The sequence below is a fragment of the Apium graveolens genome, chromosome 10 (assembly GCF_009905375.1).
Source record: "Apium graveolens cultivar Ventura chromosome 10, ASM990537v1, whole genome shotgun sequence".
NCBI classification, from domain to species: Eukaryota; Viridiplantae; Streptophyta; class Magnoliopsida; order Apiales; family Apiaceae; genus Apium; species Apium graveolens.
This window is the reverse complement of record NC_133656.1, coordinates 216,202,249-216,222,634: the sequence shown is the minus strand read 5'-3', so window position 1 is coordinate 216,222,634 and position 20,386 is coordinate 216,202,249. Positions and strand designations below refer to the sequence as shown.

At 34.8% G+C, this 20,386-nt stretch overlaps 1 protein-coding gene across 2 annotated transcripts; it reads left to right on the top strand.

Moving 5' to 3' along the window:
• Positions 1-902: 902 nt before the first annotated feature.
• On the top strand, positions 903-19,570 carry LOC141693908 (ubiquitin C-terminal hydrolase 13-like). 2 transcript variants are annotated; one of them, XM_074499096.1, is made up of 32 exons: positions 903-1,054; positions 1,390-1,474; positions 1,613-1,760; positions 1,859-2,016; positions 3,729-3,994; positions 4,076-4,294; positions 4,371-4,479; positions 4,598-4,713; positions 4,889-4,987; positions 5,793-5,902; positions 6,034-6,108; positions 7,319-7,397; positions 7,556-7,702; positions 7,770-7,850; positions 7,949-8,068; positions 10,071-10,193; positions 11,491-11,565; positions 11,663-11,745; positions 12,595-12,703; positions 12,937-13,005; positions 13,090-13,200; positions 15,703-15,758; positions 15,870-16,047; positions 16,329-16,430; positions 16,513-16,584; positions 16,846-16,911; positions 17,726-17,791; positions 17,983-18,069; positions 18,194-18,310; positions 18,465-18,539; positions 18,634-18,717; positions 19,061-19,570. In XM_074499096.1, the coding sequence occupies exons 1-32, from the start codon at positions 1,025-1,027 to the stop codon at positions 19,100-19,102; spliced, it is 3,357 nt and encodes a 1,118-aa protein (XP_074355197.1). In that variant the 5' UTR covers positions 903-1,024; the 3' UTR covers positions 19,103-19,570. The 2 variants fall into 2 exon arrangements, with proteins under 2 accessions (XP_074355197.1, XP_074355196.1); XM_074499095.1 differs by having other exon boundaries at positions 11,657-11,745.
• Positions 19,571-20,386: the final 816 nt, after the last annotated feature.

Below are 20,386 nucleotides of genomic sequence, written 5' to 3'. Positions count from 1 at the left end.
ACTACCAGTGTTCATATCATCAATAGGCGGGGTGAAGTGCTCTTTTCGTGTTCTCGACTCTCTCAAAAAGAGAAGAGCATATCAGAGACATTTCAGTTGCACCCAGTTGATTCACGCCAAACAAAAGCAAATGGGCGACAATATCTCGAATTTTATCTCCTACTGCAAAATCTAAATTTCACCTCAGATAATTTAATAAAGCATATTAAGTGAATAGTAGAGGCGATGAGTTTGAGGGAAAAAGACGATGAAGGTGTTGGTGAGTCCAGAGAGGAAGATGATTAATACACTCACATTGTTATGAGATAGGAGTAATTTATAAAGCAACCACGCATTCAGAAGAGACGGGCATGTGGCCGAAGAAACATGCAACCAGACGATACGCATACAACTAAGAAGAATTTATGATTTTTTTAAAAATAGCCAACACGTGAAAATGCGTGAACAAACAACGCACCTGGAATATGCGCATACGAAACACCTCTACTGTCGAAGGTTATTTTGGATATAAAAATATGCTATACAGGGCATTAACCCTTATGTTATGGAATTAGACTAGTTTTTAACTATTTTTTAATAAAAATTTCTTTATATTATTCTATATTTTTTACCAACAAAAAGGTGAAAGACAATTGATATGCCTTAAGCGCGAAGAGTAACGCGGAAGAACTTGTTGTTCCACTACAGTCACAGCTGTGCTTCACTCACCTACTTCACACACGCTCCACGTACTCCAGCTTAATCCTATTTTCACACGTGTCAATTAGTAATTCGTCATTCTCCAAACATTTCCTCACCGGTCCGTAAACAAAAATAACCCTTTATTTCTTATTCCAAAACGACCCAAGTCTTTAAACCTAATTCCATTTATACCCTTTATGCAAACTTTTAAGTGGCCACAACACTATAAAGTGTGCTCTCTCCCTCACTCATTCACACACATATACTTACATATATTTTCACACCTCGTCAAGTGAATTTCTTGGGACCAATTGATCGAAACGACGACGCTTTAGCTATAATTATGACTATAATCAATCCTCAACAGATGAACGTACGTCTTCTATTCAAATACACACACTTAATTTCACTAACTGTGTGTTTTACTGTGTATGTTTTACTGTGTGTATCTATATGTGTTGTTTGTGTGTATATATGTTTAGCGATTGTTAGTTTACGTGTTTATGTGATTTTGATATGTTGTGTTGTTGATGTTGTTTTAGTTTGTGATCATCTAGGGTTTATGGTTTAGTGTAGAGGTTTATGAATTGAATTTGAGGAATTTAATTGATCGGTTTGGGATTGAGATTTTTATCTAGGGTTAGGGCTTATTGAATTATAGAGTTGATTGATTGTGTTTTGTTTGATTTTGGTGTTGTTTGTTGACAGCAAAATGATGATGATGAGGAGATGCTTGTGCCGGAACATGTTGATCCTATTCCTCAGCCTCTGGAAGGTCCTCTTCCGATGGAAGGTTCTGTTTTGTTTCACTTGGTTTCATTTCGTTTCGGTTTTAATTGAATTTTTGTTGATGTGAATTTTGGAAAATTGATGTAATGTTGAACTTTTTTGTAATATGAATTTGATTTATTTTTGGGTGTTAAATGAGCAGTAGTGCAGACAAATGGAACAAGAACAGTGGAGAATCAAGAGATTGACGATGGACCACATGCATTTAGATTCTCGTGGCCGATTAGAAACTTTTCTAGACTGAGCGACAAAGTTTATTCTAATAATTTTGTGTGCGGTGGTTTTAAATGGTATTTGAAATTTGTTTACCTGACTTAATGTTTTGCTTACGTTTTATGCTTTTTACAATGTGTCTTATGAGTTATGACTATGGTGTCTGATGGTACAGGCGTGTGCTAATTTTTCCAAATGGAAACAATGTAGACTTCTTGTCAATGTATTTAGATGTGGCAGATGCATTATCTTTGCCTTATGGATGGACCAGTCGCGCCCAGTTTAGAATGTCAGTTATTAATCATATTGATCCAAAACACAGTGTGAAGAAAGGTACCTGCCATGTTAAATATCACGTTCTTGCTTATCCAAGTTATTTATTTGTACCCTTCATATAAACTTTACATAATACCTGCTTTATTAAAAACTTTGCATCTCTATTTCACAATATGATGAAACAAGATAGCATTCGCTGGTATATCTAGAGAAAATTTCTTATTGCCGTAGTAATAGATTCAACAGTTTGCCATCATTCCAATTTATTTGCAAATTTTGTTTAGTTTGCAAAAGTTTGCTAGATTTGATAGACCTGGCCACATTCTATTAATACTGAGACAACATTTACTGAATCTGTGAGAGCAAGTGTTTGATGCAATGGTTAACTTACAAAAGCAGTAATTATACAGTATATTTATATACCTGTCGCCAATAGCTTGAAGTCTGCCATGTTTAGATGGACTTGGGCACTGAGTGACAGTACCAATTATATGTCATGTCCTTGTAACAAACTATACAGTATTAAAAACCTCATCTTTGTTGCTGCGAAGAACAGTGACCCTAATTTAATAGAAACTTCTGTCCTGTGATGATCATACAGGTTCAATAGTTTTATTGGACGGATTAGAGTCCCTTTTTAGCTGGGAATGTAGAAATTTTCCTATATTGATTGCACCGAATGAGATTGAGTCCTTGATTTTAAATTCATATCTGTTTCGCCCATAGGTATCAAGAAATATGTTACCCTCTCCATCCCATTTTTCTTGTCCTATTGATCAAAATCCACATTTTAGTCAATCAAATCAAATATATTGTTAATTGTCATAATATAAAAGTGGTACAACAATATTCGTTTTTTATTTACCTTTTATTATCAGTTGATTTGCCATAAGTATAGAAGTGGACATCTTTTTTGGGACAAGAGAAAAGGGAACACTGGACAATAAAACCGGGATGGAGGGAGTAATTGGGAACTCGTCATCTTGTTGGAAATCTAGACTGACTTTGGCAATTGTCTCGCAACTCGGGTTTGGTCAGAAGGCCCTGTGTTGTATGTGCTATGATGTATAAGTGAAAACTGTATAGCTTAAGTTATAATATGTTCATTTTATCATTAATTGTGTCTGTAGAGAATATAATCCACGTAGCAATAATATATATATATATATATATTATAATAATAATTATTGGGAAATGTAATATTATAATTTGCTAGGAGTCGGTAGCTTTGCCCAAGCATCTACTTTTAAATGTCTCTCCTATGATGCATTCAAGTGCAACCTATGTTCAATTAATGCTGTTCTTCGTAACACGCGCGCGCGCGCACACGCACACACATACATACATACATACATACATACACCCATATTGTGAAATGGAAAAATTACATGTAGAAAAAAGAAAAAGCATGACACGTAGCAGAATCAAGCTGACGACGGACCCACCGCACAAATAGTCGCTAATTGCATGACTAGCATGACACCTAGCGACAATTTGTGCGGTGGGTCCGTTGTCAGCTTGATTCTGCTCTTGATTCTGCTAGGTGTTTTTTTTCTTTTTTATGCATGTAATTTTTCCATTTACTTGTAGTACAAACCCTGCCCCCCCTAAAGATTACAGACACAAATTTAACTCCCCCTTACTGTGATACTTCGAAAATTATGTAAAATACCAAACAATACCAGTTACATAGCAATTGTATGTTAGAGTTGTTTTGATCTTAGCAATTTCTCTACAACGCGTGACAAGGGAATTTTACCATTTTGTAGAAGCTGAACATACATTTCATGCAAGGGAAAGCGATTGGGGTTTTACGTCTTTTATGCCACTCAGTGAGCTGTATGACCCCAATAAAGGTTTTCTTGTGCGAGATACATGTTTCATTGAAGCTGATGTTGCTGTGCGTAAAGTCATTGACTATCGGGGTTATGACTCTAAGAAGATGACTGGTTATGTTGGGCTAAAAAACCAAGGAGCGACTTGTTACATGAATTCTCTTCTTCAATTTTTGTATCATATACCATACTTCAGGAAGGTTTGTACGCGTTCTCTGAGTTTCAAGTTTATAAGTTAACCATATTCAGAAGCTTGTTTAAGTTATTACTTTTTGTTGCAGGCCGTGTATCATATGCCAACAACTGAAAACGAAATACCATCAGCAAGCATTCCGCTAGCTCTGCAGACTTTGTTTTTCAAGCTCCAGTATCATGATACCAGTGTTGCAACCAAGGAATTAACCAAATCTTTTGGCTGGGAGACATGCGATTCTTTAATGCAGCATGATGTGCAAGAACTTAACAGAGTCTTGAGTGAAAAGCTCGAACAAAAGATGAAGGTATCTTTTACACTTCCAAATCATTGGTGATAATAATTTTGTTCCAAAATTTTTGACTGTTAACATGCTGCCTTAGGGAACGGCTGTGGAAGGGACGATACAGAAACTATTTGAAGGACATCATGTGAATTATATTGAGTGTGTTAACGTGGACTTCAAATCAGTCAGAAAGGAATCATTTCATGGTATTATAGTAGATATAAAAAATTGACCCGATCATCCATGGAAAATACTGTCAGATTTTTTTTATTTTTCTCTAGATTGTTCTCCACAACGTAATATGGGAATGTCCTTGTCTGTCAGATATCCAACTTGATGTCAAAGGTTGTCGGGATGTTTATGCTTCATTTGATAAATATGTGGAGGTTGAACATCTTGGTGGTGATAACAAGTATCATGCTGAAAATCATGGTTTACAGGTTAGGGACTGCAATTAGAACTGTAATTATGCATCACTAGATGGAATTATTTCATTTCAATATGACAACAATTTGGTTGTTTGTATAGTTAATTTGTAGGCTGAAATGTTTTTGAAAGAGTCACTAATTAAAAAATGCATTACGGGAATGATTAATGATGGATATGTAACTGCAGGATGCTAAGAGAGGTGTCTTATTCAGCAACTTCCCTCCTGTTCTTCAACTTCAACTAAAGCGGTTTGAATATGATTTTACGCGAGACATTATGGTTAAGGTAAATTATGTTACTTAATTTATTTCTCTAGTATTAATTTGTGTCGATCTAGTTGTATTGATTACAAAAAAAAATGAGTACACAATGGTTAAGTATATCATTGATGATGGTATATATTTTGTATTCTGGGAAATTTTAATTTGCATTTGATCCTTGAATGTTAGGACTTGGGACTAGCATTAAGACCAAAAACTCCAGAATTTTAAGATATAGAGGATGGTTGACATCAATCCTGATTGTGATAATATACCTTCAATTCTTGAAAGAAGTGTTATTAACATTAGTGTCTAGAGGTCATTTGGTTGCACATCTAAATATCTAGGAAGTGGATTTTATAAAGTTGTTTGTTTAACATTTATAAGGTAAGTGGAAGTACCATGGAAGTTGAAATACCTATACATTGTGGGAAGTTGCTTACCAAACCCCTCCATGATAACTTACACTTCATATGGGAAGTTAATACCTATATACTAACCAGATAAATTTTCCAATTTCCTAGTAATTACAATTTCCATATTAAACTTAAATTCCATAGAAAATGTTTTCCCATATTAAGCAAACAAGAAATTTGTACTTGAATAATCTAGGAAAAGTGAATTAAGATCATAGTTAAAAGGCCACATCTTAATATGTCACATATATTTTCGGAAGATGACAAAATTCTGAATATTATACTGAATTAAATTGATGTACTTAACATTATCTTCACACTTTAAGCAAGTCCATTAGCACTCAGTTTAAATCTTGCTTACTTTGTAGGTTTGGTTTTCATTATGTCTCCTAATTTGTGGTTGATCTTATTCAGATAAATGACCGATATGAATTTCCTTTGGAGCTTGACCTTGATAGGGAGGATGGAAAATATCTATCACCTGATGCAGATAGGAGTGTTCGAAACCTTTACACTCTCCACAGGTACAAAGAATGTTATCCTTTTATTTCCGAGGTTACATTATTTTGTAAGTGATACACGGGTATAATTTTTTTTTTTCATTTTCCATTCTCCCATGTTTACTGACGCTTGTTTCCGTGCCCATTTATTACAGTGTTTTGGTTCATAGCGGTGGGCTGCATGGTGGACATTATTATGCATATATCAGGCCAACCCTTTCTGAACAATGGTATGCTGTTAATACTATTTTTTTCCTCTAATTTTTTGCTTTCCAACTTCATTACTTTATATGTAATAAATAATGGTCCGTTTTTTTGCTTAGAAATCATTTTTATAATGTATAAGCAATTTTAGTTTTTTTTTTATTTTGAAGTTGTTACTTATCTGCTTGGATAGTCCATATGATAATGGATAGCTTTAGCTATTAAAAAAATAAATAAGTTATAGAAAAGCAATTATTGTTGCATGTGCCGAGGGTAGTATTGATCAAGTCAAACCAAAGTATGAACTTAAAGCAATTAAATGTTTAAACACCTTATAAGTAACTTATGATTAAATTAGTAGAAGATAATTTTTTGTCCAAGTTTCACCTTGTAACTAAAATTTACTTGTAAGTTAATTTATAAAGAAGGAAGGAGGCACATAGAGCTGCCGGGCTTACCATGAAAAATATTTTGCTTGCCTTAAGATTTGTTACTTCAGAGATATATCGTGACTTATAAATACAGTTAATGTTTTTGTTATTAGTTACCTGTTTGGACAGTTAGCTAAACACGTAGAACTTTCAGGATTTCAAAAATTTTAAGGAAAAAAATAAGTAATCACTTCTAATTGATCTAATATATATTTCCCTCGGTCAAGTTTCGAAAATAAAGCAAGTTACTGGAATAAAGCAACTATTTCCAACTTTTAGAAGTCTTGCAAGTCTGTTGCTAGTCAAAAGTTATTATTTGATAAATAACCCAATTAAATTTATACAGGCTTATAAGTTTTTCCATCAACTTATAAGGTTAAACAAACAGGCTTGTGACAATTAAATCTATCTTATTGTGTTCTTATAGGCTATTCTACGTAGTGTAGTGGAATGCATGATTAATTTGTTTTCAGTATGACGAAGTGATCCAAAAGGTAGGTTGGTCGCAAGTATTTTTTCGACTTAATCCAGTTTTACAGCAATCAATATAAAATACGGGATGAATATAATTGGGCTGCAGAAGCCGAGTTTTCTGCAATTTCGTTAAAATGTCTTGATTGTTATTCCTTTTAATGTATTGTTGCACTCTGCTGATATGCTCTCCTGGTCCAACGAATTTCGGATAGGAAGTGTAGGGTCGTCTGTGACTAAGTTTGCACCTGAGTGTATGTGTTTGCGGTGATTTTAGGGAAAAAATATCCAGGCTCTGGTCTGGCATAAATCTTCTTGTTGTAAATTGTTCTAGGTTTAAATTTGATGATGAAAGGGTTACAAAAGAGACTTTGGAGAGTGCCTTGGAAGAGCAATATGGCGGTGATGAAGAGGTAACATAGCATATATGTGTGTATTTTTGAGTTCATACTACCGTACCTGGTTGTCTGCCGTGATTTCACTCAATATACTCTCCCTTGTTTGCTTTCCGATTTACCTAATTTTCATTGTCATTGTGACTAATGTTTCTCTACTTCGTCTTTGTGGACAGTTTACCCAGACTAGTCCTGGCTTTAACAATGCGCCCTTCAAATTTACAAAAAACTCAAATGCTTACATGCTTGTTTATATACGTGAGAGTGACAAGGAGAAAATAATATGTGACGTGGATGAGGAAGAGATTGCAGAACACCTCAGGGTAATCTTGTGAAATGTGAATTTAGTTTTGTAGCTTCAGTTTTACAAAAAATACATTTTTTTCCCAGATAAAGTTAAAGAAAGAACAAGAAGAGAAGGAGTATAAAAGAAGATATAAAGCAGAAGCACACCTTTATACAATTGTAAAGGTGATGATAATCTCAGTTCTTGCTTGCCCTCTCTCTGCATACCTGTGTATAGGTTTTTTGTATGGCTAATTACTGAGTCATTTAACTGGAGCTTTTAGGTTGCTCGTGATGATGACCTGTTGCAGCAGATTGGGAAGGAAATTTATTTTGATCTTGTTGATCATGAAAAAGTTCGTCATTTTCGTATTCAGAAACAGATTCCTTTTATGAAATTCAAGGTACACTTTGCTATTCTTGTGGTATCTGTAACTGTTGCAAATCTTAGAGAATACTTGCGATGAGTAGTTATTGGATAAGCACTCTATTAATTTAGTTGTAGATCGACTTAACATCTGTATTCTGGAAATTTGAAGTAAAGAGCCTATTGTTTTCCTTTCAGTTGAACACTGAACACAGCCTCATCCATGATACCTTTTCCACTTTCGTTGTTTGGGGATACACTTAAATAAGAATCCGTTACATTAGTAATAATTTTATTGGTTCACAACAGTAGTGGAGTGATACAGTCTTGCAGAATAATTTTACAAGAGGAAAACAATGAAAAGAAAAATAAGTTGGCTGAACCAACTGCATAAAATCCACCATCCCAAGATAAGAACTTCAATTAACTGCACAAGACGCACTAAACTAGGGTTTCTCTACAGCAGAACGGAAAAAGTGGATATCAAGTTATCAACCTACAAAAGGAAGATACTCCCTATCTTCTTTCTAGTCTTTTATTCTTGTTATAAAATATTGTTTTTCTCTCATTTTTAAAGTGCAATTAATTCTAAAATTCCACGTGTATCCCTAGATTATTAATGACGTATGTAATCAATTTGGTTGGTATGTTTGACTAGTAGGGGTAATCTTGTAAAATAGATAACTAATGGTATGAATATCTGTGCTAATAAATGAGATATTGGCAAGGTTATCACGGCGCCAAGTCGACCCTCGACGCCCGAGTACCTTCGTCAAGACTAGTCGATAAGTCGCCCGACTAGTCGTAGAAAGTCGACAAAATGTTCATTATAAATATAATTACTTGATTTAATATATAATATAATTGAACATGTTATTTTTATAATTTAAATTAAAAATAATAGAATAGTAAGTTCGAAATATGCACGGTACACCACAATTATTGTTATGAAGACCCGAAGTCGGGTTACGAGACTCTTGGGCGACCTTCACATCAACTAGTCGACGATAAGTCGGGCTTCGAGACTCTCGGCGCCTAAGTACCTTCGCGTCGACTAGTCGCTGACTAGTCGTCTTCGTGATAACAATGGATATTGGTCTGTGTGCAACAATCTTAAAAAGCAAATATTCAAGAACTCATACAGACTACAGAGCGAGGATTACTCAATTACTTAATTCAGTAAAAAAAAGTCTTACCTTCACTACGTGGGGATTGCATTAATACACAGAGAATAAAGACCTAACAAATTAATGTAACTATGGATTTAAATACCTAGCCCACGTATAGATTAAATTACCAATCCTCGTTACACCTAAAATGCCAAAACAGTTTTAGGAATGGAAATAAGTTTATTATTATCTTCATCTGCCATCATGAAGCGTTTGATATACTGATCTAATTCTACTTTTCATCTGTAAGCCTGTACAAATGTTGCTTTTAGTTTTATAGTTGCAGTCGGTCTATTAGCTTCTACATTGTCCTTCATCGTTGCCATATCAGTTACTGAGCTCAACTGTTCCTAGATCATTCATATATATATATATATTTATATTATATATATATGTTATATATATATAACCAAGTAAGATTAAAAAAAATTGTAAATTTAGGCTTTAGCCAATTCAATTAATGGATACTGCATCTTGAATGAACACACTTATTGCAAACTTCAACTTCCAATGGCTGAAAACAATAGCTGTATACTTCGGCAAGTTTATATATATATATATATATATAACAAGTAAGATTTTTTTTTTAACATTTGGCTTTAGCAAATTCAATTAATGGATACTGCATATTGAATGAACACAATTATTGCAAATTTCAATTTCAAATGTCTGAAAACAATAGCTGTATACTTCGGCAAGTCTAACATCATCTTTAGGTTTCTCGTGAGTGACATCTGACATGCCACTGTAACTGTTTCTCCTTCTGAATGTTTGCAGATCCGGGCCCTCTATTTCTGTCTGTGCTGTGTGCTTAACAAATAGGCCAAGCAATTCACATAGTAGGAATACTGAACTTTTGTTCTTTTGCAGGAGGAGGTTGCCAAAGAATTTGGTATACCAGTTCAATTACAGCGGTACTGGATTTGGGCAAAGCGGCAAAATCATACATACCGTCCAAATAAGTGTTTGACACCGCGAGAGGAAGCACAGATGGTAAGCTACTAGAGTTAGTTTGCTTTATCACCTTGTTTTGATATCATGATAGTCAGGTTACATGGATTTACAAACAAAAACTCTTGTTGATTTGTACACTATTGGCAAGTATAAATTGTACTCCCTCCGTCCCTCCCAATTATTATCGTTTCTGGGAGAGTGTCCGGCACGCATTTTAAGATGAATAAAAAGTATAGTTTTATAACTTTTTTTTAAAATTTTATTTTTCTGAATAAAAGTTTAAACATTCTATTTTTATTCAGAAAAAGAAATTTTTTAAAAAAAGTTATAAAACTATATTTTTTATTCATCTTAAAATGCGTGCCGAACACTCTCCCAGAAACGATAACAATTGGGAGGGACGGAGGTAGTAGCATGTAGGGACTATATATTTCTTTATTTCTATGTGTGTTGTTAACACAATGGTGCGCTTCGCAAGAGAACATGCGTACTAGCGGATACACGCTCGTATAAATTGTAGCATGTAGGGACTATATATTTCTTTATTTCTATGTGAGTTGTTAACACAATGGTGCGCTTCGCAAGAGAACATGCGTACTAGCGGATACACACTCATGTATGTGGCCTGAGTGGTATCATGTGTTATGTATACATACAGTTTGATGAAGGCACTATCTGCATAGAGAAATAAATGTAACCAAGTGCAATCATAACTTCATAAGTTATTAAATACCCGTTCTGTAACAATAATAATTTTGTTGACCTATCGAGGTTAGTTTTAAATTCTCTCTATTTTAAGTGGGTTGAAGAGAAAACTAGTAGCTTATCAGGGTTAGTATTTTATCGATTATTAATTTTTCGAGGTTCCACTGTAGATGAAATATGTTGATTTTACTTGGTAGTGCACTTAAAGTTGGCAAACCAAGAAGAAATATGTAAATAAGACCATGTAGGTGAAGCTCGGAGGTCACTGTGTTGTTTATAAAAATATCTACATTCCTAACCCATCTGTCTCTGTTCATTACGTTCTAATCCTTTACTCGGAGCAGTGAGTAGGTCTGAAGATTACATTCTTCTCAAATCTTTGTATAGGTTGAGAGAATGACTATAATGCCATGCATACTCTTTTTTAAGTTTGGATTTTTATTTTCTGAGATGATTACACGTGGATGAATATGACTGTGATAATACTTAATCTGATGTGAACTCAGGTTTTTGGTCATATATGTCTCTTCTGGAATCCTAGAAGCTCAAACTCTTAACAATTTAAGTGCAAGTAATGCACATGAGAGATGGAAGCCTAGGCTATAATAAATAATGACTTGTGCAAATGCAGGTCGGGCAGTTGAAGGAGGCTAATAAGGGTAACAACGCAGAGCTGAAGTTGTTCTTGGAAGTTGTACCAGGGCCGGTATATTTTCTTACTTAATGAGGGCTGATAGTACTTGTATACTTTTTCTGTAGAATCCAGGTTATTTTTTTTACTTGCCAATTTTTTGCAGGAACAGTGCCCTATATCATCACCTGGCAGGGTGAAGGAGGATTTACTTATTTTCTTCAAGCTTTACGATCCTAAGAGAGAAGAGCTCAGGTAATCAAAGATCCTTCTAATAAATCATTCAAACTAAAATGTAAGCATATTTTTCTGTAGGTGATACTTCTTAAATGGCATTGTCCTCAACTTGGTTCTCTTTACAACCCAAGTTATAGACCGAGTAGTATACTACCCGGTTTGGGATACCCGATAGGATTTAGGACCTCTAGTATTTTTCCAATTTTCGCTTTTTAAGAATTATGGATATTGTAACTTTGTTGAGAGTTTTGTGTAAGTTTATTAGTGATACAGTTCCTCTTACATGACTTGTCCACTTAGGATGACTTTTTTGATGAAACATTATTTGAAAGACCTGTGTCGAATTTGCTTGCCGGAAACCATGCCTATATATGTTCCTATTTTGCACTTCAATCTGATATTCAGTTTCTTTATTATTTTTATTAAAAGGATATCAGAATGGACTCTATATCCTGCAAAGAAGGCATATTATTTTGTCTTCTGGACAAATTCAAAGGCTTGATGAATATACATTTGTGTTTATTATATATCCAGCCGTCTGTTTGTGTATATGTACGTAAAAGTTTGACGGAAATCTTTTTATGCGGAATGAAGACGGAAATGGCTCCTCACTGTGTCAGATGTGTTACTGCTTGATAAATAATATTTTGGAACACGAGTAAAAACTTGGTAGTGGTTTATTGAAGAGGATTTTGTTTGGATCAGTTTACTTACCATATATTGAATTGCTGGTGTTAATACATTGAATTGCTGGTGTTAGTATCAAAGTTTAAATGACAGTGAGGTATATTAGGCGGACAATAACTACAGAGGTTTAAAAAATTAATTCTCTTAGTGCTAACATTATTTTCTGCTTCCACTCTTCAGATATGTTGGTAACCTTCTTGTGAATTGTACTGGAACGCCTACCGATTTCATAAGAAACATGAATGAACTGGCTGGTTTTGATCCTGATGAAGAAATTGATCTCTATGAGGTTAGTTTGTTCTTCATTTATCAATAGGAACCTTGTAGCATGTTTCACTGTTCCCTCATGGTAGTGACGATGTAACTTATAATCACAAGATTTCATACATGTCAATATTTTAAGTTACAATTTCTTTTATTTTTGTTCTCCAAGTACCCTTCCATAATTTTTGTGAGGCCAGTAAATGTCGTGTGTAACGTTAAATATTATATACTTGAAAACTTTAATTATTAAATTTGCAGGAAGTGAAATTCGAGCCTTTCGTCATGTGTGAACCCCTTGACATGGGAGCCTCATTTCAATCAAGTCAGGTACATATCGTGTTATTTCAAATTGTATTTTGGCAGCATGGTATACAACTCTGGATATTGAGCAAATTCTCTGTCCTTTTGTAGATTGAGAATGGGGATATAATTTGCTTCCAGAAACACCTTCAGCCTCATAATATTGAGGAATATAGATATCCTGAAGTTCCTTTATTTTTGGAATATGTGAAGAACCGCCAGGTACCATTTTCTTATAGTTTTATTTAGCATGAGTCCCTATTTTGTTTAGTATATGAGTCCCTAATTTGTTTAGTATAGGTTGTGGTCTGAATACCTTTGGATTTCTTTCAGTATATTTTTAACTTGGGTCCTGGTCCCTGACCAGCAATGGCTATAACCATCTGTCCGCGGAAAATTTCCGCGGTTAGGTTTAACACGGGTAATTGATGTGGATACAGGGGGCCATGTCACTTTATCCGCACATAATTTTTAGGGTTCTTCCTATCATGGTTTGCCTACAGTTGATGGATGTGGACCAGCGCCCTTTTAACTTAATTATGTTTGTTATATATATGTGTGTGTGTGTAGGGGCTCATGCACAAGTTAAATGATATGTTATTTTCTGAATTTTTTATGATTCATTTTGTTGTTATGATCTGGCATTCGTGTCCAGAAGCTGCTACATACAGTCATCTGTTCGGAGAACATATTTGGTTAGCGATGTCTGCTTTATATTGTTGCTGCTTTTTTGATGAAGATCATGGCTCCTGGTTATTGTCCAATTTATGCTTCCTTGTATCATCAATTCCATGCCTCTCCAGCAAGAGTATCTTTATTAATAGTCGATGAAACAAACATTTGTATGCAAATTACAGTCTGCTGAAAAAGTAACTTACCTATATTCTTAGTGAGATGATACTTGTCAAGGCTTAAAGACGGAAGCGAACCACTGGGATGCCTAGGCGGAAGGCACCCGCCTAGGTTTCCATTAGGCGAATTAGGCCTTCCACTATATATAGGCATATACATACTAGGCACCCGCCTAGGTTTCCATTAGGCGAATTAGGCCTTCCACTATATATAGGCATATACATATTATAGATATTATGTACATCCATTTTTATTGGTTTTAATAATAATTACATTAATGTAAAGATTAGTTTATTTGATTTGAGACAAAAAGATTTTATTAACTTTCGTTGCAAGTATGATAGTTCAATGCTCAGTTGTACAACTTTATGAATTTAACCACTTAAAGATGAAAATAGGCAAAGTCAAATCAACATATATAACATATAGTTGAAGGCCTAACTCGCCTAAATGTATGCCTAGGTTTCGCCTAGGCGCAGCCTAACCCGCCTAGGCGCAGCCTAATTTGCCTAACTATTAAAAACAAGGCGGTCGGGATGACTTTTCCTTTTTAACCGCCCTCCTGCCTAGGTGACGTCTTAACAACTATGACTGAGATCTCAAGGGCCTATCCGGGTCATCATTTGCGATCATTATTTTAATATATTTCCTTACCATGTAGATAACAGCTTAGCAAAAAAACTAGCACTACATTCTCAATAAGTGTTTGGAAGCATATTGCATTAGATTCTCATAAATTTGTGACCTCCTTGGTTAAGTTTTCCCCAGCTGACCGTTTTTTTTTTGTGTATTTATAATTCAAAAATTGTACATAGATCTTCAAGTTATACGTGGTCATTGTTATTCACATGTTTAAGGTCACCTGTACCAAGTCAAACCTCTAAATTTTGTACTTATAATATTAAACCCTTAAGTGTGATTTATATATATGTGTGTGTGTATCAGTAATATATATCTTGATATTTGTAAGTGCACTGCACTGCTTCTCTCTTTTCAACCTTTAGCTCAAGAAACATTCTAGTCGGTTGGTATGCTTGTGGGCTAGTTAGATCTTTATAGAGAAATAGCTAGTAACCAGTTTATTTCTACTTTCTATTGATCATACATATTTTTTGTCGAGGCTAAATGACATTTATTACAATTGATGATAAATCATAGAAGTTAATTATTATTTTCATGTGGTATATATTATTTTATGCAAGGAGTGTCATGTAGAAGCATCTCAATTACCTTCGATAAAAGATGGATTTCAAATGACAGGGATTGAACTATCGTTTCAAATTCTCGAACTCAGGCTGTTCTTTCTTTTCTTTTCTTTGTTAAAAATCCAAACATGTTACTTGAACCTAGGGGTGTAAACGAGATAAATTGTTTGTGAGTTACTCGAGTTCGGGTCGTAAAAAAATTGAATTCAGCTTGAAAATAATCGAGAATTTTTAATTGAGCCGAGCTCGAGCTTCAAATTACTCGGCTCGTAAGTTTCGCGAGCCTTATCGAGCCTCTTATTTTTAACACTTTTTATTATAAATATATTTTTATATAAGTATTTAATATTTTTTATATATTACATATTTTTATCAAATCGAAACTCGAGCCGAACCGTATTTCGAGTTTCTGTTAATATTTAGTGAAATTAATTCGATCTTTCCACCGAGCTTCGAGCTTGAAATTAATGGCTCGGTCGAGTTCGAGCTCGAGCCCGAACTTTTTTAATCGAGTTCGAGCCGAGCCTGACAGTGTTCGACTCGGCTTGGCTCTATTACACCCCTACTCGAACCAAATTCATCACCTGAAATGAAGTTCTAGTATTCAAACATTCCATTGGTTTATTTTGTTCGAATCTCATCGCAGATTTTTTTTACTTGTTTGCAGATTGTTCATTTTAGATCACTCGAGAGGTCCAAGGATGATGATTTCTGTCTAGAATTGTGAGTGCTTAAGTTTATGTGATCCCTTTAACATAATATGCATTCTTCAACTTCTAGGCAATCATCTGTTCTTTTAACATGTCTTTAAATGGTTACTTTTCATTTTTTAAGGTCCAGGATGAATACCTATGACGATGTAGTTGATAGCTTGGCCTTGAAACTCGGACTTGACGATTCTTCAAAAATCAGGCTTACTCCACACAACTGCAACTCTCAGCAACCTAAGCCCCATTCTATCAAATATAGAGGAGCAGAACGTTTATTGGACATGCTGGCTGACCGTAATCAGGTCATATGTCTGAATTGGGCTTTACCGGTTGAACTTCTTATACATTCACTTCTTAGACATTCATTATTGTATCAAGATGTATAGTTTGCTTTAGAAGAGGTTAATAGTAACATGCTGGCTGAATTGTGCTTTCCTGGTCCCTAGAATCCGTATATATTCATTATTTTATGAAGAAGTATAGTTTGTCTGTAAAGAGGATAAATACTAAAAATTACAAGGTAGAGGGGGTTTTTTTTTGCAAAACAATTGCAGGAAAGTCAACTCTTTTTATCTTCCTGCAGATCTCTGATATTATGTATTATGAAGTGCTGGATATTCCTTTGCCAGAATTGCAGTGTCTGAAGACTCTGAAAGTTGCTTTCCTTCGTGCTCCCGAGGAAGAGGTGCACGCTAGACTAAAATTTACCTCTTTCTGTGCACTTTAAAATATCTGTGATTGTCATAATCTGTATTAATTGTCTTCAGGTGGTTGTCCATAACATTCGACTGCCTAAGCAAAGCACTGTAAGCCATGTTCTTGATGAAATCAAGACAAAGGTACTTCTGGACAGCTCAAACATAAAAAAAACCATCTAAACTATATCTGATTAGTTTATTGTATTTATTAATCATTCCCTTTTTAGTTTATCAAACTCTTTATAACGCATCTGTGACGTAATATTGTTTCTCTTGATTTTTGTTTGCCTTGCATAGCAGTTTTTTGAATGTTAGAGTAGTGGCTCTTGTTCAGGATATAAATTTCAAGCATGCGAACATGAACAATTTACACAGAGACTTGATGTTTGCCTCATGTTACAGGTTGAACTGTCTCGCCCTACTGCCGAACTCAGATTGCTTGAAGTGTTGTGTCACAGGATTTACAAGGTAAAAATATTGGAAATGCATTTTCGTATTGAGTTTCGTATTTAGTTTCTGCTTAATTCTTCGAGGATGAATATGGATATGGACATGGTGGAATATAAGACAACGTAAATATTCTTTTTAAATAAACATGGGACTTGTGGGACAGAATATAATTTTTATATATTTATTTAGATACAGATCTTTTGTAGGAGGTCTAAGTTTTCAGCTTGACTCAGCGAAGTCAAGTTAGAGTGGTTAATTTAAATTTCAGGGAAATTTCTTAAAATAACCTATACATTCCTATATTCTATATGGCTATATGTCATATTGACGAGATGTCTGTAGTTTACTGAAAATCGGGAGCCTGTTGGACCTTTTGTTCGTACAAAATTAAACATGTTTACAAAATCCTGGTACAGTTTCTTGGAAAATGCTGGGTCACTGTATTGTTTTGTATTAATATCTAGATCCATGTTCATGTTTGTTAGCATTCTGGAAGGTTTCAGTATTCAGCTTGAAATAAAGAAGTCAAATATGGTGGATAAATTTCGATTGCAGTGCATGGTTATGTTTTTAAAAGAATTGAGATGATGTATGTCATATTGACGTAGACACGTGCAGTATACAATGTGGAAATTTGGGAGCTGCTTGGGCTTCTATTAAGATCACTAGGAACTTTATTGTTTGAATACATTAACCTCGACCCCAGCCAATAGTAATTACTTAATTGATTTACAATTATCATCTTCTAGTTTCATATCTCTTTACAATTACTCCGTTTGTCTTTCTGTTGCCAGTATCTCTGAGTATTTTTTCTTTAATCCCTTGTCATCAGATATTTCCTCTAGATGAGAAAATTGACAGTATAAATGACCAGTACTGGACACTGCGTGCGGAGGAGGCAAGTTCTACTTTAATTTTATTTTACATGCCTAAGTTAACTTCGTGTTTATTAGCCTGATCTGTATAACAAGTAAACAACTGAGATTAGATGGAGCGACTTTTGAGAAGAGAATATGTGCTTACAGCTTTAGATCATGGTAAGCAGAGTTGGGAGCAGTTCTTTATAACATACTTGTTTTTTGTATTTAGATTCCTGAAGAAGAGAAGAACCTTGGTCCAAATGACCGCTTGATTCATGTGTATCACTTTACCACAGAGACTGGACAGAATCAATTGGTAAGGTTACACACCTATGTGGAGATTATACTTTTGTCACGTTTGGAATAATATTATTTGTGTGAACTTTGATGATGTACCAGATAGAGATGTGTATGTAATGTAACAACGTTTTATATAACAGAGAATACAAAATTTTGGGGAGCCCTTTTTCTTGGTCATCCATGTAGATGAAACTTTGGCGGAAATAAAGACACGCATTCAAAGGAAGTTGCGGGTTTCGGATGAAGAATTTTCCAAGGTATATCTGCTTCCTTTGAATTGTCAGCCACGGAGATCAGTAACAATTAAAAGATGCACCATATTTTTAGATTTTCTCTAGCATCTTCATTGTACCTGTGCTAGTAGCTAACACGGTTGATCCCTTTTTTTTGGGAATTGTTGTGGGTATTTAGTGGCGCCTCGCTTCCGTATCAATGGGGAGACCGGAATATTTGATGGATTCTGACGTAATATCCAGCCGTTTCCAGGTGCCGATTAAGTGGTCGCTAATACTTGTACATATACATGAGGAGTAAAATTTTCTATATTGACTGGAATTTCATATTTATTTTGACCTTGTAGAGAAGGGATGTTTATGGTGCTTGGGAGCAATATCTTGGTTTGGAACACACTGATACTAGTCAAAGGGCTCTCACAGCAAACCAGGTATAAGTTGTGTACCTATATGTAATATGATGATGAATATTTTTATTTTTTTTTGGTAAAGGTCAATTAAAAAAAATTAAATTTCCACGCATGCATTTCTCCTGTGATGAGTGAACCCTTTACCGCCAATTTTCTGAGAGCAGCGGTGTACTGCTAGCCTATGCCTTGCACGGATGATGAAGAACTTTTTCTATAGATGGTCTTGTTTTAATATGTGAATGGAACTAGAAGGAGAAAGTTGATAGAGCAAAGTGTCTGTTATTGCATTCTTAATCTTACTTGTTACCTGGCTGTGATTATTACCTCATTATATTTGTAGTTAATTTTTCACCCTTTTATGCAGAACCGGCTTGCATACTCTAAACCTGTCAAAATATACAACTAAATATTGGGCAGAGCCTCCAGAAAATCAATTTTGATCAACTGACATATAATTGGAGCTGCAAACTGAATGTACAAGAGGGAACGGACAGGAAGACATCATTTCACGACCGAAAGAAGACTCAACATTAGTTGTGATCTGTGTATTTCAAATTAGTTTCTTGTGTTTTAATTGCTCTGTAGGCAAGTGAAAGCAATTTTTCAGATTCAGTTGGGGAAATTGCTTTTATCTTTTTATACAAGTAGGTCGGTTAGTTGACTTTAGTCTTTTATTATTTTTTTTTGGTATAGCCGTACATAAAAAATTTTGATTGAAGGAAAGGTGTAAACTGGGGTAAAGTTGGTTGCTTGTTCTAAGGCATCTAAATTGTCATCCTTCATATTTTGTCTTTTTAGGTGACTGGATGACAGTACATGAGCAGCTATATGGTGAATTTGTAGAGAAAATTTAGTTTAATCCTTGTTTATTGTACATGTCTCTACAAGTTATACATCTCATCTTATAGATTTCTCCTTGTGGAATACCTTTCAAAGACAGGCTTGTTGATTTCATGGTCCTATCTGGGTTGATGTTTATGTAGATTGTATCTCAGTTGATGTTTATGTAGATTTACGGTTGGATTTGCTCAAGTAGGACTTCAATGCTATAAACCAAATGTGGCCTAAAACCAAACCAAAGCTACCTGGTACTCCAAAATCACCTGGTCTGAGACATGTTTAGTGATTGTATGCATGATTAGAGGCATCACATATTTAGAGAATTATAGGGCTATTTTTTGGGGCACTAAGTTCTGTCTGAATTATGATACTTGATATTTTATGGGATTAAATATTTGTACCCCATAGTGATGAAAACTTAATCCTTGTGACAGGGCCTTGGTAAATTGAATGTGCTTTCTCATGGTCTGAAGATTAATAAATCTGTTGCTACTTGTTATTCTGAATGACCTAGTAGGACGAGTACATCACCGTGACAGTGTTGCGTATTTGTTTTTTATATTCTGGAAATGCACGTGGTTGGAATTTCTTCAGGTCTATGATATTCCGGGCTATCTGTTATTAATAGGTTAGGCTATTTAAAATGTTGAAAAACTTAGGGGGGCGAGAAAAAATTCATGCAAGAACAATTCCAAGTAACCTCTGAACTCATTAATATATTAGGATATAAAGCCGTAACTCGTATTTTTTCTATTACAGAAGGCAAGCCTTAGATAACATCGATCATGTACGATATTTCATCCGTCCCTAAACACGTTTTCTGTGTATTAAAGTATTCATAAATACGAAT